Raw genomic sequence first — 17,403 nt, 5'->3', positions numbered from 1 at the left:
GTCAGATACAGTATGCTTCTCGGGAGAAAAGCTGCCACGGGAGGGTGGTGACAGGGCCAGGGTGGGTGACACTGCTTTGTGCAGTGCTGGGGCCACAACCTTTGCACTCATCACAGCTCTATCCTGAACAGAGCTGGAGGCAGTGTGTGGTGGCTCTTCTCTAAGTCCAAAGGGAAGCCACGGGGGAGTCCATTACCACGACAGGAGCCTGGGGACCTGCAGGAGCACTGAGTGACATTTGGTGGCAGGCAGTCTTTGTGACCGCAGCCGGATGATGGTATCGCTGCAGGCCGTGGCAACATATAATTTTCATTTCTGACTTTTCTCTGAGAGCAGGAAGGTTTGGAGGAACGCTCATTCACAAACAAGTAAACCTTGTTCTGCAGAGACACAGCCCCTCTTGTTTCAGGCAGAGCTGAAGTGCCAGCTCCCTCTCCAAAGTCACCTTGCAGAGGAAGCAGCAGGTTCTCAGGCAGCAGCCGGTGGGTGGGCACTGTTGGCTCATTCTGAGCCCCTCTCTCTTTGTGCATGCAATTGTCATCCTGCAGGGTCTCGCACACCATGCGCAACAGTGCTGAGCTAAAGTTGTTAACCATTACCCCTCTCACCCCATGCTTTGCCATTCCCTTCCTCCCACTTTGTCCATGGCTCAGTGCCCAGCCTGGCTCCCCGCAGCCCCAGCAGCCAGGAGTCCCTCCTTGCCCCTGCAGGTGGCTGTGGCCCAGCCTTGGCAGAGGGGAGGCAGGTACCAACACATCATTTACAGAAGTACGAGGCATGCAAACAGTCTGCTGCTACTACTGCAGGAGTGCCAGGTCTTGCTGGCTCCTTTTTTCTGCGTTGCCATGCCAACTGGTCCCTGTGCTGAGTGAGATCTCTTTTAAAGCTCCACTGAGAGAAAGTCTGTAGCCTGGGAGCTTATTTAGCATTCAGGAGTGCACAGCCTCTCTGTAACAGTTCTGAGCCACAGCCAGACTGTCTGACAAAGGAAAGGAGCATTTTTCTTGTTTTCCCTTTTCCTCCAGTGTTTGCTTCTCAAGGTTAAGGGATATGGGGTAGATGGAGAGAGTCTGTGAGCACTGTGCAGCGGGGCCTCACTGAGGCACAACCATGGAAATGGAAAGGAAATAACTACTTTAGGGTGTATTTATGGTGCAAGATGTACCCATGTAAAAATCATATGTATGTATATATATATATATATATATATACACACAAATTTCTTGGTTAACCCTGATTTTAATACCTTGTATTAAAATGGGAAGGCAAAGTCAATCTGGGTTTTAGTTCAAGCAAGGGGTTCAAATGGAAGATTAGAAGGAAGCTAGGAATAAAAACCCTGTCTTTGTCTTCCCTGCTGCTTTAAGCTGCGAGGTGAAACTACAGAGAACATCATCTCTTCTCACACAACTTTAACACTCCAGGTTAGGGCAGCAGAACCAGCTGTTTGTGCTGGTGTTTTGGCTTGGGTTTTTCCCATTATGCACAGTTGGTACTGTTCACTTCAAATCATAAAGATAATGAATACAGGTTTGCTTGCCTTTGCTGGCTGACAGGATGGAAATCAGCCTGATGCAGCTGGCTTTAGATGGTAAGTGAGCACTGATAATCCATCTCCTGTCCTTGCCAGCTGTGAAAAGGTTGGTGTGGAAGTTCAAAGGCAAGACTCAAAGTGAGTGTGCTGCAAGGTGGTTCTGACTCCATCACTTGTTCCTTTGGAGATACGGAGCAAAACACTGACATCTTCCTGGGCTGTTTTGCAGGCAGAGCCTGTGGTGCCTGGAAAGCTCATTTTGAGCTGATGGCTTAGAAATGAGAACTTGATTGTTGTGTAGTTCTTGTTGTTATTGAGGCATTGCTTATGACATGCATTCAAGGCACCCCAATTGTATAGACAAGGTCGTGGGCCCTTCTGTGCATGGAGAATACTTGAACTTTAATCGCACACAGTGTATGGAAAATAACTGTGAGATACTGTTATCTCCAAGGCAGGAGAATCTGCTCACTGCTTTCCAGAGAGTCATTTTCACTCAGGACTGAGTAGATCAAATACTTTTAGAGACAGTGTACACTTTGGGGAGAGGAAAGTAAGCCCCAGATATTTCACATTTTTTGTTCGTATTTCTTTCCCTGAGACTAACTCATAGCAGCACACGGACGATTTGGCACAGCTCCCAGCAACCTGTGCAGCCTGCAGCAGTTATAGGGAGGCTTGCTTGCAGCCTGATCCTTCATCCATGCCGCCGTGCAGCTGGAGGGTCAGAGACATAGCACAGAGGTGCCAGAAGTGTAGGTGCTGCAGGGGTGCACCAGTCCTGCTGACTTAGCAAAGCTGTTTTCCTCTCTATGCTCGAGAGCAGGGAACAACTTCAGCTGGGGCTGTCGTCTTTTAGCCCAAATTGAGGGTCTCTGCCAGATCCAGGGCATTGCAACCTGTGCAGGTTATTGGTGAGCTGTGAAAGCCGACGATCCTTTGCTGCTTTCTCTTCCTTTTGCTGCCAGCCTTTCTGTTTCAGAATATATAGTCCTTCGAAACAACTGCTCTGTCAGCCCTTTCTTCTTACCCTCTTTTCTCACTAACATTGCCTCTGGCATTTTATTCCCACATTCTCTCTTTGTACTCCCAGCTTTATCCCAGCCAGTCCATGCTGCCCCTCTCTGACCTTGAATTTCCACAGCTGCCGCTCCTTTTCTGTGCACTTGGGCTCTTTCTCTGCACACAGACCTCTCCTGGTGGCTGCAGTGGACTGGGTCACCAGTGATGGGTCAGAGATGCCTGCTTGGAAGGTTTGCACACGTTCTCCTGTGAGTACACAGCACTGCTCTTCACAGTTGGCAAGACATTGGTCTGGATACAGGTTGGGCTTAGCCACACTTGCATCTGCTGGTACGTGGCAGGGCTGGCAGGTTATCAGAGCGTGACCAGCATCACGAGCCCTGGACTGAAAAGGGCACCATGTTGCTGTGTTTTGTGTGTTACCAGCTCCCCTCATGGGGTGAATCAGAACTGTTGCATTGACTGAGCGGTCTTCAGTCACAATGGACCAGGCACCATTGGGAATCTCACTCAGCACGTGTGTGAGTTGTTGTTATTTTAATCTTGAGTTCAGCAGTGTTCATACCTGGTTGGCATTTGTTTTGTTTGCTTGTTTGCTCTTCTGTTTTAAAGAGCACAGAGAACACTGTACAAAGCGTTATGAAAAGGAGCTAAAAACAAGCTATAGGGGACATATGACCTCCTGCTGTAAGTAGCTGTGCATTGACTTCTGCAAGTTGCTCTTCCATTTATATTAAAAGCAAATAAGCTCTTAAAAGTGTGCTTATCTAAAATGTCAGTAAGTACTGAAGTCCAAAACAAGTACTGATTAAAAAACTAGTTACCTGTTATGTGTATTTACTCACACTCGAATGGTTAAATATCTGCTTCTTCGTTTTGAACCTGAAGCAGTTCCTTCTTGCACAAGGCATAAGGGGTTCATTTTTAGTGAAAGATACAGCTGCTGTCTGGGTGATGCCAAATCCTGGGAAAGGCAGTGATGAGACCTCACTGCATTGCCCTGGCTGAGGGTGTTGCACTGACTGCTTCAGTATTGCACATCAGCTGTAATTGCATAGCTGATGCATCAGACTAAACAGAAGCCATTCCGTTTTCCCACCTCTGACTTGGCTGGGAAATGCTGATGGTAGTAAATATTTTGTTCCAGACAGTAAACTTAAGAAGATGTGTCTCAGGAAATGCATGGGGGACAAGTGTTTGCAGTAACGTGGGCTCATTTTTACAGCATTGCTTTATTGAACTGACATTTGTGTGACTCCCTTTTAAATACATTGCATATTTAAAGGGTATGTGTGTGCAGGAACTGATCCCTAGGTGTATTTTTACAGTGGTTAGACAGCGTGGTGTGGCAGAGGCCTCTGCCTAGTGTGTGTGTGGTTGGGAGCTGGAGGACTGCTCCGTGGAGCTTTCAGGGATGCTCCTGACTGGTGGCACAAATTTGCCATTTGTGTGCCTTAGAGATGCAGATTATGTTCAACTCTTGCTGAAAAGGTGGCCAGGAAGACTCAGGCAGGGCAGTGGAGAGGTGGTGTACCCAGCCAAGCTCTTTTCACCTGGTCTCTGAGGTGCATCTTTCTTCAAAGGCTGTCCGGGCATCCATACCTTTGTGATTCAGTGTGTTGTACAATCGCAGGTTTCTCTTTCCGTGAGAGTGTGCCTCTTGTGACCTGTTGATCTGCTGTCTAGCTGGTGATCCTGCTGACTAAATCCATCAGTCACATCCTCGCTGATGCTACAGTAGCTTACAGTCAGGGAGCTACTGGGGAAGTGATGCTTGTCACTTGTGTTGTGGTTTCATTTAATTTAAAAACTGATGGTCCCTTTTTTTCCTTTCATTGCTCCTGCAATTACTGTTGATAGTGCCAACATCCAGATCAAGGACCTACTTACAGCAAAATATTTGCACTCACTGAAGTCATTCGAGAACAAATATTTGAATTCTGCAAAGCTGTGTGACTGCTTTTTTCTTCACTATTTGTGCTTTGTATAACTTATTCATACTGTTTTGATTGCTGGTGTGCCTTTCTCTTTCAATCTGAGTGCAGAAGGCAGTACTAAGAGTTTTTAATAATTCCAAGAATAAAGCCCAAGGTGTGCCTTCATGTTTTCCATTAGAAGCATCAGCAGATGCAGCCCCGCTCCTATTGCTGTGGTCCATCAGTCCCAGCAGCTGAGCAGGAGGTCAGGGCCCGCCCTGGAGGGGCTGCTGAATGCCTCTGAATAAATCCAATAGCCATTTTGTTTATAGTCCAGCTGTGCTCAGAATTGCAATACCTGAGGGGGGGGGGGGGGGGGATGTGAGAAATCCCCACGTCCTGCGTGCTTTTCAAATGGTCAGAGATAGCAAATAGTCGCTTTCTATCTTCCTTCTGTCTGGGCTGCTCTGCCTTGTGCAGCAGTACAGGTTCTTCTGAGCTTCTGTTTGACTGGATTCGCTGTGCCAACAATTAGTGCTGGTTACCTTGGAAACTGCTCTGCACCCTGCTGAGGATTTTGACGGGCACATTTAGACTGAAATTGCTCTGTTTTCCCAATTCTGCATGCACACACGTAGCTATTCCTTTTGCTGTGCCCTGCCTGTGTTCCATTCCAAAGATGTAAGGGAAATTAATGAAACATATTATTTTATCCTTTCCATCTGTTTGCATCTTTCTTTATCCCTCTTTTAGCTTCAGTCCTCCATGAGTGTTAATTACCCTTTGCTTTAAACAAGCTCACTGTTAATTTTCACGATAGGGGTCTGAGGGGTGATGTTGTGAACGCATGTGCAGTTTTGATGTGGTTTTCAGTCTTCTCTCCATTTCTCCTTCCTGCCATCCCTTTCCTTTGCTTTTCTCCTGGAGCATTTGCTGTGCAGTGCGGTTCCAGCATGTTAAACTTTGTTTATGCCCTGAACTAGCTCTGCTTTGCAGAGACCAGATGGCTTTTTCCATAGCTACAACAAACCCAAGGTCTGCTACCACTGTGGCAGTGTAAGATAAAGCTACTGCTCGCAAGAGCAAGGGGTGGTGCTGCTCCTGCCTGGGAAGGTGGAACTGTGGCAACACCAGGGACCCACCTGCAAAGCAGGAAGGTGCTGGAAGCATCCCCCTAAAAGCAGTCCTCAGGATAGTCACACAGCATTGCATGGGGGAATGAGGGAGGTGGAGAAAGGATCCAGCTGGGTGGAGGCTGGCAGGGGCAAATATCTCAGCAGTATCACACAAGCAGTGTTCTCAGCACACTCATTTCCTCAACAGATTGTGCCTGAGGTTATGGTAGGTTGGGAGAGGAGAAAGTGCCTGAGGCTGAAGGAGAACAGTTAAAAAGGGCACAAGGGGAACAGACACACTATGCATTGCTGCGGAGATCTGTCACAGATCTAATTTCAGCTCTTGCCATTACAATTTCCAAGTATTTCTAACAGATTTCTGGAAGTATTTGGTGAAAGCTCAGACATATTTTTAAAAGGCTTTTGTGACCATCTGTATTTCTGTCACTGGGGCTGGTGAATCCCTGTGTTAAAGAACTTAATGGACTGGAAAGGTTTCCTGGGAAATGAAAATGATGTAGGTAATGGACTCAGGTGTGAGTGGCGGCACCTGCAATCCATCGACAAACTGCAGCAGCATCAATAAGAAATGAAGGAGGGCTTTGAAATGGCATCTTGGCCTTCTACTGGCTCAGATCCCAGATCTTTGGCTCTGCTGGAGCCATTCTCTGGTCTTTAACCATGATCTGTGTCCGAGTTGTCTGTGGGGCAAGGAGATGCCACATGTTCTGCTTTGGTATGCTAGGGGCTGGGCTTTGTCACACCTAGGAAAGTAATTGTGCTTGCTTTTAAGGCCAGGAGCAGAAGGTGCTCACTGGTTTGAGTTTTAATTTTGGCTTGAGTTAACACAGTGGATGAGATGGATTTATGCTCTCTCAGCCTAGCACGGTCCTCTCATCCCTGCCAGAGAGCAGCCACAGCATGGTTAGCAACCAGACAAACGTGAGCTGGCAGCCCCATCAGAGCATGGCCTGAAGTGACAGCCTGTAGGAGAAGTGCCATCCCTATGCCTTTTAGCTCCTGGCCTCTCAGCTCAGCCTGACAAGGAAAAAGATGGTTTGCAAAGTCTTCTCTCACTACGGAAATCATATCTGAGGCCACCTGGGCTTTTGGGTACCACACTCCCTGCAACCAGACTGGGAGGCTCAGCCTGTGTCCTGTAAGCAGCTGGCATCTTGGTAAAAAGAAATGGCCCTGCTGCTGGTCTTCTGTGCTAGAGTTGTATACAAAGCCAAGGTCTGTGTTGCCTTTAAGAAATATACAGTTATTGTTAGTTGTCGTTTGTTAGTTTTTGAAGGCACAGAGCAGAGGCAGAGACTGTCTACCTGGCTAAAGAGAGAGAAAATAAAACACTACAATGAAATCTCTCAGCAATGAAGGCAAAGCTTTTAGGCTGTGAAGAATTTGCCAAGCATCCAGGCTGGCTAACTCTCCTTTTTCTTTCTATTTTTTTTTTTTGTTATCATTAGACTTCCTTGAACTTTAACTGAACCATAAGGAAACTATGAAGAGTCTCAATAGCTGCCCTGTGAGGATTTGACTTACCCATTGGAGCTGCTATTTATAGTGTCCATTAGTACAAAAATGTCTGTCCTTTTGCAGCAGTCATGTATAGCAAAAACACTGCTGTTCTGGTGAACTGCCTGTGCCTCCTATGTCACCCAAAATATCCATCAACAGAGTGCTCAAAGTGAGCCTTTCTTGATTTTAAAATAGAAAAAAAGAGTAACAACCCTGAGGCCATTTATACTTTTTGTTTATTTATTTTGCATAGTCTGAAATTACCATTATTCAGGAGGCAACATTTTACTTCCAGCTGCATCTTCCTGTTCAACATAATGTGTGTCTCAGGCAAATTAAATTAGGAAGAAAGCTTCCAGCCTTGGAGGGCCCATCTGCACCCCAGAATTGGGCTGGATGTAAGCGAGTATAAGTTCATAACAAAAGAAATCATTTTTAGTAGAGATTCATCATACCTCGCTAGGAAGAAGCTTGTGGTGGTTTGGGTGGCGGAGAGCAGGTGACCAAGAGGGCTTCCTCTGAATATACTCCAGGGTACTAAATATGGTATTATGGCTGGATATTCTGTTTCTGAAAAAAAATATCTGGGGCCTTTTCTTGTACTTTTCATGTGCAAATAAGCTTAAAGATTGATTGTTGTTCAGTCTTCCCAATTGTGTCTTGCTTTGTTCCTCTGAGCTAGCAGTGCAGACTTTATGATGTCATAGTCAGTAGATTGGCTCAGAAGTTCTGACAAAAGGGTCACTTCCTCCCTCCAGGCCTGAAGTGCAGTGGCATCAGCACGGGGTCTTCAGGAGGCATGGTATTCCCTGCAAAGCCCTGTCCCCCTCTCTATGCTTAGCAAAGCTGTCAGGGCAGTGCTCTTTCATACTCTCGCAAGAACAGAATCTAAGCAGGAAATGCTACTTGTTGAAGGATGCTTCTAACAAGACAGACTTCCTACCTGCATGTCCTGCCATGCAAGGTGCTGCAGCTCAGGCTGCGGGGTGCAGTGTGGGGCAGGGCTTCAGGTGTCTGTGGGAAGAGGGAATGCCAGTCTGGAGAATTTGTCTTCCTGCTTTTCTCCTGTATTGTTTGTGCCTTTCAGCCTGTGTGTGCCTCACAGCATGGGGAATTGTCAGCACCTTAAGGATTTTGAGGCACCGGTTGTGTCCAGTCCTTGGTCATCTATCTAGTCAATTTATCATTGGTTTTGCTCATTTATTCTTGGGTGAACAGATTTTTTTTTTTTAAATCAACTTATGTTTTCATTGCTTGATGGTTCTGACACATTGATTTATCAGCTCTTGGTATTGGCTGCAGCCAATAATACTGTTTTGTAGTTCCTGCTCTCCTGGCAACCAGTCAAAAGGGAAGTGAGTTGTAGGATGTAAACACCAACAATTATGGAAGTTCTTTGCCATTAGGATGTTTTTTAATATCTCATTACATACTCAGTTTGTTCAGAAGGGAGATTTAACAGTGTCATGGTTTTATGATTTTTGGTACTGGTATTCCACATCATAACATCATGTAGTGCATTTAGAGTTAAAGAGTTAATGCTCCAGCTCCGTGGGTCATTGATAGTTCCGGGTATACCTGTCTCAGAAGAGAAGAACTCCATTCCCCAGAGGACTTTACGATGCTTTGTGTTCTTATGTGTTTACGCTCAGAGGGAAAGATAGAAACTGTCTGCAGTCACGGGACTCTCTCTTTCCTTTGGGATCCACTCAGCAGTGGGTGCTCGCTGCCGTCCGCCTTCAGCATTAGCTTAAGGCCTTCGCTTTATCGGACACTCTCTCTTGCTCATTTTATTTGATTTATTAGCTTTAATTTCAGTTATATTGTATTATATTGTGTTATTTTGCTTTCCGATATCTTACTTAGTAATTTAGCTTTCCTCCTCAGATCGTTGCCGCCGTTTTGTTCCTAGGCCCATCTCCCTTTTCCCTTTTCCCTTCCCCCCTTCCCCATTCCTGGGGCGTGGGTCTGTGGGTCCCCGGCACCAATCGTCACGGAACTGGGCCGAACCTGCCCGTAAACCGTGTACAAACAGAGCACTTTGGTTTTGGATGAGCATAACCGTGAAAGCTGAGTAACTTGCATCTAGGCTTCTTGGGAGAAAAAATTGGCTTTTCTGAAGCACAAATGAAGAGGAATAACTTTGCATTAAAAATGCTGAGGAATTCTGCCAGAATGCTCGTAGTGAGATGAAGCCACTATTAATCTAATGGACAGTGTCCCTTGTTAGGATGGTTGCTGTAAAGTTACAAGTAGGGCATTGATTTAAATATACTTCCCCTTCCCTTGCCTGGAGGGAGTGGTAATGGATGAGCAGAGAGCTTTTATTCCTGCCCCCTGGGATGGTGTTTAATGGGGTCTGTGCAAGTGCTTCCTGGCAGAACAGGGCTGTTGCTGTCTGCAGTGGGGTGGAGCAGTGCTGAGTGATTTCTCACCCCTCCTGGACACGTTGCACATTGCTGGTCATGGAGATAAGCAAAGTGCAGATCTTGGGGCACCCAGCTCCGTGGAGCGTGCAGCAACCCCAGCAGTTCCCCTTGTGCTCCCCTTCCCTGCCCAAGCACCAGTAGCAGCTGGGAGCAAAACAGCATCCCAGACAAGGCTTGCAAGTTCATCCTTGCACCATGGATGTTATCTTGTGCAGTCCGTTTGTGTGGTATTCAGCTCTGCCAGTTAAATAAAACTTTATGTTGCAGTCTTAAAAGGGATGAGGAGGGCAAAACACGCGTTTTAATCATATTGAAATATTTGTCTCTCCTGTTTCAAGTCCCTCATCAGCATACCCTTAGATGTGTAAGTGCCTTTAATACATACTAGCTGTGTGCTGATGGAGAGGAAGTATCATCCAAAGTGCAAGTAGGACTACAGCTGACTCCATCCATAAAATGACAAGAAACCCAGTTACTCAAGTGATTGTGCTACTATGGATTGCAAAACAGTACATAAAAAAATAAAATGGCAAGACATTTTATAAACGATCATCGTAAAATTTTGCAGTTGTTGCACATTGTCCCTAACAGATCAAAGAAAGAGCATTTAATAATGTTGCTTTGTGCATCTTACTGCGAAGGCTGGAGTGCTGGTCTTTATAAATGCTCAGCATTTTCCACCACGGTCTTTGAATATCTTGTTCCTCTGTTTCATTTTTAATGATTTGCTTTTACTTCAGGACAATATTACCTTCTCAAAAGTGCTTTAAGTCGGTCCCCATTTTTGTATATTTTGTTTTATCTGTATTTTTTTGTTTTTGAAAAATCCTTCTCATTATTAATCTTCTCTTTTTCTTTTTTTCCTCTTTTTTTCTGCTGCCACAGAAGAAGTATCTGCAAGAATAGTACAAGTAGTAACAGCTGAAGCTGTAGCAGTCCTGAAAGGTGAACAGGAAAAGGAAGCTCCGCACAAAGATCAGGCTGGACCACTACCTATAGGTAAAACAAGATGAAGAATGTTGAAAGTATCCTTGCATCTGCAAACAGTATATATATACACTCGTATGTAAATATACCTATATAACAGTATATATATTTAAACAAAACAACAAACAGCACAGCTGTGTATTATTGTAGGTTGTAGTCATGAGTAAGGCAGTCTCATTCACTGGGCCCATAAGAGCAGCTGTTCATCTGCCTCCTGAGCAGAGCAGCTGTGACTGTAGTTGGTGGAGGTGATTTTGGTCATCGTCATTTGGTGGGATCAAGCAGCACTGAGAGCCCCTTTATGTTCATCTGTCAGAGCGGAAGATTGAAATCTGCAGAGAAAAAGATTAGGGAAGACATATATAAAAAGTCTGAGATTTTGCTGGTTGGGTAGCAGCTACTCTGGAAGATGGAAGATGAGCTTCTTGACAAGACAAGGAGAGGAGTAGGACAGCCAGGGTGAGGGAAGGAGAAGGGGACAGGGGTCATCAGCATGAGGTAGAAGGAGTGACAGCAGGTTGAAGCAAGTATGGTGCTCCAAACTGGAGCCAAAACTGGTCCAAAATGCAACTGTATGTGTATGTAAGTAACTGTACAGCCATTCGTAGCTACAGTGCTTGCTCACTGCCAGAAAGCTTCCACAGTAGCCAAGAGCATGTGCATGAATGATAGAGAAAGACTGTGCGCTGTTCTGGAGTGATGAATGTCTTACAAGCCTGCCCCTGGGATAAGTCTTATTGAGAGTATGTTGTGATCAAATCAAAATAATACCTTGTGGTATTTTCCCTACAGGCATTGCACTGTACTTGGTACGGTGGCTGAACCCTGCTTAGAAATGAATTAAGTCAATGAGTAATTAATAATATTTCTTGTTTTGCTTCGTTAGATTAATTTTGAGTAGAGTTTACAGCAGAGTGATGTGTGCCTCAGAAATTCTCTTCTTTGCAGAAACTCAATATTACATAAAAAACTGTGATTCCACAAAACACTTCATTAATATTTAAGCACGGAGTGCTTCACTGGAGCCTGTGCGAGGCAAAATGAGTATTCAGTTACATGTAAAACACTTCAAACATATAATAAGTACTTCCTCAGTTAGCAGATACTGGTGTTACAGCTCCTGTGGTCAATCACGATTACATAAATGCAGCTAGAATGGTACTGTAGTGAAGATTGAAATACTCTGTCCCTGGTCAAGCAAATCTGAGGGGTAAGTCACATAGGAGTCTCTTCCAAACCACACTGACATCTGGAGAAAGAAGGCCAGGAAAATTCTTCTGGGGCTTTGAAAGTGACCTTTCCATGCTTGGGAAGAATCCATGAGTCATAAAGTGGGATCTGCTTGTTAGGACTTGCCAATTATATAACACAGATCTGCTAACAGACTCATTACTTTTTTTCTCTTCTTTCCCTTCAAGACATCATCGAGTCACAGTAGAGGGTTTGGTTTAAAAAAAAAAATCTCAAAATGATTCATATGAAATCAGATGCAGAGATTAGGTTGAGTTCATTTAAGAAGCAGATTGTTCAGGATTTTATCATACCTCCATTGAAATTAATGAAAAACCATCATGTGATTTCAGCACACAGACTCGTGATTGGAAATGAATTTAAACATAACCTAAGTGAAGCTTAGATTTTGCAGCATCTCACTAAGCTCAATTGTTAATAGGTCATAGGTGGCAGAAGTTCCCTGTGCTGATGTCTTTTGTATTTTGACGAGTATTTCTATACACTCTGTAATTAACTTTGAACTTGGTAGAAGTAAAATAGAAATTAAAAAAACTTGTAAATTGTTTTGTGTTCAAGTACTCCAGGTGAACAGAAAAGATTGGATGCCAGTTTCTCACTGTTACAGATAATCAGCCTGAATTTATAAAATCTCTTCTGCACAGATGCTTTATTGTTGTTGCCTTGAGCAACTGAAGACTAAGTGGCAATACCGATCTAAAAGATAATTTCATACTTCCTTTTTGGTATTGTACTCTTTGACCAGCATTTTGAAAATGAGACATTTCATCTAAGAAAACAAATCTTTTTAATATGGCTTTAACAATCTGAGTATTCCAAAAGGTTCTCCTGCAGATCCCTGGCGTGCAAGTCCCCATTGACTAATTCTCTCAGCTGGGCAGCACAGGCTGGCTGCAGCCTGCATCGAGCATTGATCTCCCGGGAACTAATTGCTGTATCCCATTTTCATTGTTTGATTTCCAGCAGTCGAAGAGTCAGCCAACCTGCCTCCTTCCCCGCCTCCATCGCCAGCTTCTGAGCAGACTGGAACTCTGGAGGAAGGTAAGGGTCTCCTGGACGTTGCAGTGTACAGCTGCCAACAGAGGGATGAGACATGAGTCAAAAGCCAGGGGGAATCAGGAAACGGAGGTGCTTCCTTCAGCTTGATATGAAAGATCAGGCATTTCCCAGCAGTAACTCCCCATCTGCAAACCAACTGCGGTGCGTGGATGAGGTACACACATATGCACAGAGGTAACTGACAGGAGATGTTAAGTACATCCACACTGAAGAAAAAGAGATGGTGATGCTAACTAACCCTTTTATCTGTCACATATAATATCAGCCAAGATATCTGCTATCCCAATGCAGTCACCAAAGCTGATTCAGTATGGGTAATTTTTGTTTTCCAAGGGTTTTTTTTTTGTGTGTGATAACTGTTTTGTTTTGTGTTTACTCACCATTACCTTTGTATTTGGAATCTTAAATGCATGACAGTAAGGAGATTGAAAGTTAAATTGTTTTTCTTATCTTCAACCTTCAATTCCTGCTTCAGTGTCTGTATGCAGTGAGGGTACGTGTAGTGCAGGAGTCAAGTTCTAGTCTCACAAAGAAAATTCATTATTTGTGCCATGAATATCCAGTCCCCATAGCCCACCTCTGCTTTTCCTTCTGCTAAAATCCCCTCATCAAAGAAATTAAGCATTTCTTCTCTTTTAAGTAGAGATCTAAATCCCAGTGTAGTTGTCACAATGGTAAGCACATATGTCAGTGATTTGTTCAACAGAAAAAGAGTGCTGCATCAAGGGCATCAGTATAGAGAGAAAACACTATGCCAGAACTGAGCCCTATCATGTGGACAGAAGGAAAGAATTTGGGTTCAGAATCTCCAGGGGTCTGACAGCTGAGAGCTCCCATGTGAACAGTGTTTCTGTGTGTCCATTTATTTTCTCCTACTTTTTTTTTCTCTCCCCAGTAAATGTATGGAAGTAATTGTTTATCATTTGCTGAACAAACTTTGTTATTATTAAGTGGATAGTTCCTACTTCATGTGCTAACATAGTCTGCCTCTCAGTTTATCAAGACACTGCAGTGAGGCACGTTCAATCCTCCAGTCATTTCTGAGACAATGCACTCACATCTTGTGTTAACAGCAGCATTTGGCAGCCTGCTGTACAGGAAATACATAGAGGGTATATGGTCAGTAACTAGTATATAACATCTGATTCATTGGGTGGTGGTTTTGCGGTGTTGTTTGGTTTGGGTTTGTGTGTGTGTGTGTTTTGAACGACCAGTAGAACAATTCCCATCTTGTCATCAAAACCACTAACAGAAGAGGAAGCCAGTAGTGTTAGCAAGGCTTTTGGAATTGTTATCAAGGTTTTCACCACATTTTTTTCTTTTCTTATACAGCTCACTCAACTAGTTTTGCATATGCTTTTTGGTTTTTCATATCTCCGTGAAGGCCTTGTCGCTTCTGCTTCAGGCAGTGTTTGTCCATTACTCTTTGTTTAAGATTAGCTTAAAGCATTATTTCTATTGATGATATTAATTGCATATAGTTTAGGTTTTTATAAAGCGATCACATTGATAAATTGTCAGAAGATTAAAAATTATCCCCTAAGGAAATGGACACCGTCCTTCAAGTGGTACAAGCAGAAGGTGGCAAAATGTAGCCAGTGCTATGTAGCACAGTGTTATCATCAGTGACTGGACAGTGCTGTTCAGAGCTGTGTGTATGTCTCAGCACATCACTTAATGTCACTGTTTTTCTTCTTCCTTGCATGTAGAATTGAGTTAATACAATAGCACTTTCTGTTGCCTTTTCCCAAAAATGTCAACGTTGTCAATTTCCAGTGTAGTTAGTGGGCTAGCAGAAACCCAGCATTCTGTGTCCTCCTCTGTGATGGAAGTTGTCTTCATTTCCTGTACATAAGTTGAGTTTTGCTGACTTGGGGGAGCCAGCCCTGTCATTCTGATTCAGGCAAGGCTCCCATTTAGAAGAGTTTACCTCAGTAGGATTTGACCCAGTTTGTACTGCACTTGTTTAAACCTTTGGTTCCCTGTGCAATCTGGCTCTCCATCGCCATGCACCTTTGCATTGTCTGTTAGAAGAATGCATTTATTCAGTTCTTACATTGCTGAAGAAAAAAAGACAAGAATTTGGTGTCTGTATCTAACTCAGGCTTGCTTTTTTTCCTGTTTCCTCAAAACCTTTTCCTAGTGCACTTGTCAGTGTGTGTTGCATTGCTCTGAATTCAGAAGAGACTTCCTTCAGTCATAGTAGGAGGGAAATCACTGCTGTAGACATGACAAAGGTGGATGTGGCCAGCCATGCAGCAAACACAAATTATTAAAAAAAAAAAAGGTAGAAAAGACAAAGAGGTTTGTGGGTCAGTGTATTTCAGGAGAGCAGGGAGACAGCGGGTGTAGGTTTCTTCTTTCATTTTGATGCAAAAAAACATTTCAATGAGCCTGTCCCTTTTTACTGCTGCAGAAGGTAAGATAACTAATTCACCCTATTAACATTATTTATTTTACCTATTGTAACATCATTTTGTTCAGGAAATTAAATTTTCACTAGCACTGTCTAATCCTTATCAGTTGTATCTGGTCATGCAGGACTGTGTGGTGTTCTGTTGCCGACCTGGCATTTTTTGTGTGCTCTGCACCTTTTCACAATGGTCTGCAATGTCTTCATGTAAAAATTCTTTTAAATCTTACAAGATAGGAGGATGCCTTGAGGGGCTATCTTCCATTTTGAAATCAGCATTTCGGGATATGCATTATATATCAAATAAGAGTATTTTGCAAACTGAAAGGAACCATGTGTCCTATAAAAAAAGGATCTATATACAGTAAGAATTATCTCATGAAAGGCATTTTTGAAATATACCTGCAAGCTAAAGCTGAATTAGCCTTTGTGAGAAATGATTTTTATCTTGGACTTTAGAATACAGTGGGAATTCTTCCTATGCCTTCAATGATATTAGAAGAAACTAAAACGACAAAGGAGTTATTTTTGTTGCATAAATAAAAGCATATTCCTCTTGAAAGGTTTCACTGTCATCTTAGTAAAATTATCTGCAGTAAGTTTGAAAAAAGAACTGATAAATGATGTAAATTTGTGATAACCACAGACATCATGGTTCCAATTAGATCTTACAATGATTTTGGCCCATCACAGTAGTGTGTATTTGAGCATTTTTAATGTTGCCAGTCCTGTTGTGTTGAAAAGCAGAAGCAGACCTGTATTCTTTTTCCCCTCATTCCACAAACAAAGGAACAATTTCCATCCTTGTTTGCAACAATCTAGAAAAATTAGAGTTTCACTTTCATTCTTATCGGTGCATTGTACTTCCAAAGGGTCTGTGGCTAAATATGATCCACAGCTAGAACTGGAACGTCCTCTTTTCTCATTGCACTTTCATCTCTGTAGTGCACCACCTCCTCCTTTGTCATGTCCTCCCTCCCCGTTGCACTTCTGGCCGCATGAACCTTCTGTTCTCTTCTCCAAATAGCCTGGTTCCAGCAAAAGAGGTTGGAAATGTATCACACCTCTTTCCACTCTTGTCCACGGGGATAAACATAAACTAGTGTGAGGGCATCTGCACACAGCAGTAGAAGTTGTAGCCTTGAATGTTCTCAGGAGAGAGCTGACTCCTGGTCTGTCACGCTGTGACATGTCTGCATCCTCTGAAATGTACCCTTTGCACACAGTGAGCCCCCTCAAACCTGTCACTGAATTCTGTGGTTTATACCAAGAAGAAATCTCTGTGTTACGCATTGCAGATGGATCAAGATGAGAAGATGCTTCACTGCAACCTTGTTGCCAGCTCTTAAGTACTAGGGAGAGGTGGGAGGCCAGGTTCAGCCCTGTATTTAGCAACTCTTAGTGCACTGCTCTGCAGTTTCCTGCTCAGCAGAGGCAAGCTGCTGGCATATTTCTCTACACCTTGTTTTTAAACACGCGTGAAGTCCTGAATCTGTGGTTTAGATTACACTACAGAGGCGAAGCATCTAAATTATCAGCAGTTCAAGGCGATGTTTGTATCCTGAACTCAACTGTGGGTGTGACTCTTGTGAAGTTCTGTGGGCAGTATTTGTGTTTGCACATAGGTGCACTTAACATGCATTCATTTCGTGGTCAGGCCAGCTCAGGGCTGTCACAGGCTCTTAAACACGGATAGTTTTATTTCTGCAGCACAGTAAGCAACTGTGCTGCAGAAGAAGTTACTAATATTAAGCTACTAATATTAAGATTGATGAATAATTCTTATTCATCTGGTCATGCAGGACTGATTGAATGCAGGATTGATGAATAATTTATCTCTTTTTTTTTTTTTTCTCCACTGATTGAGCCTAACTGGGTTAATATTACAGCATCCTTTTCTGGGGCAGAAGAAACAGTAATCAGCAGATTGTCAGTCTCCTGCTGCCGTGTTGGGGCAGAAAGCAGAGGGTGTCTTTTCTTTGTTTGCTTGTATATGATACAGATGTTATCTTGTTATGGTGCTCTATATAAAGAAACTTGAAACTTACTGTTATTTGCCAGTGAGGAGCTTAGAGTTCTCATAGATGAGGTTGGTTTGGTCACAAGATGTGACCAGATGATAGAGATGAATAAAAATTGCTTCCTGAAACTTGGT

At 43.5% G+C, this 17,403-nt stretch overlaps 1 protein-coding gene across 11 annotated transcripts in view; it reads left to right on the top strand.

Moving 5' to 3' along the window:
• Positions 1 to 17,403, top strand: part of MAP2 (microtubule associated protein 2) — a 147,685-nt gene that overhangs the window by 94,622 nt on the left and 35,660 nt on the right. For 9 of the 11 annotated variants that reach the window (XM_065751273.1, XM_065751272.1, XM_065751271.1 and 6 more), the window contains exons 5-6: positions 10,424 to 10,537; positions 12,740 to 12,817. In XM_065751273.1, coding sequence (XP_065607345.1) covers positions 10,424 to 10,537; positions 12,740 to 12,817 — 192 coding nt within the window. The remainder of the gene's footprint in view (positions 1 to 10,423; positions 10,538 to 12,739; positions 12,818 to 17,403) is intronic. The other 2 variants (XM_065751274.1, XM_065751276.1) reach the window with 1 other exon arrangement.

Source organism: Cyrtonyx montezumae, unplaced genomic scaffold, assembly GCF_038088225.1.
Source record: "Cyrtonyx montezumae isolate F1298 unplaced genomic scaffold, pur_monq_1.0 scaffold_7, whole genome shotgun sequence".
Classification (NCBI taxonomy): Eukaryota; Metazoa; Chordata; class Aves; order Galliformes; family Odontophoridae; genus Cyrtonyx; species Cyrtonyx montezumae.
Note: the sequence above shows the minus strand (reverse complement) of the source record. Positions and strands in the feature narration are given on the sequence as shown.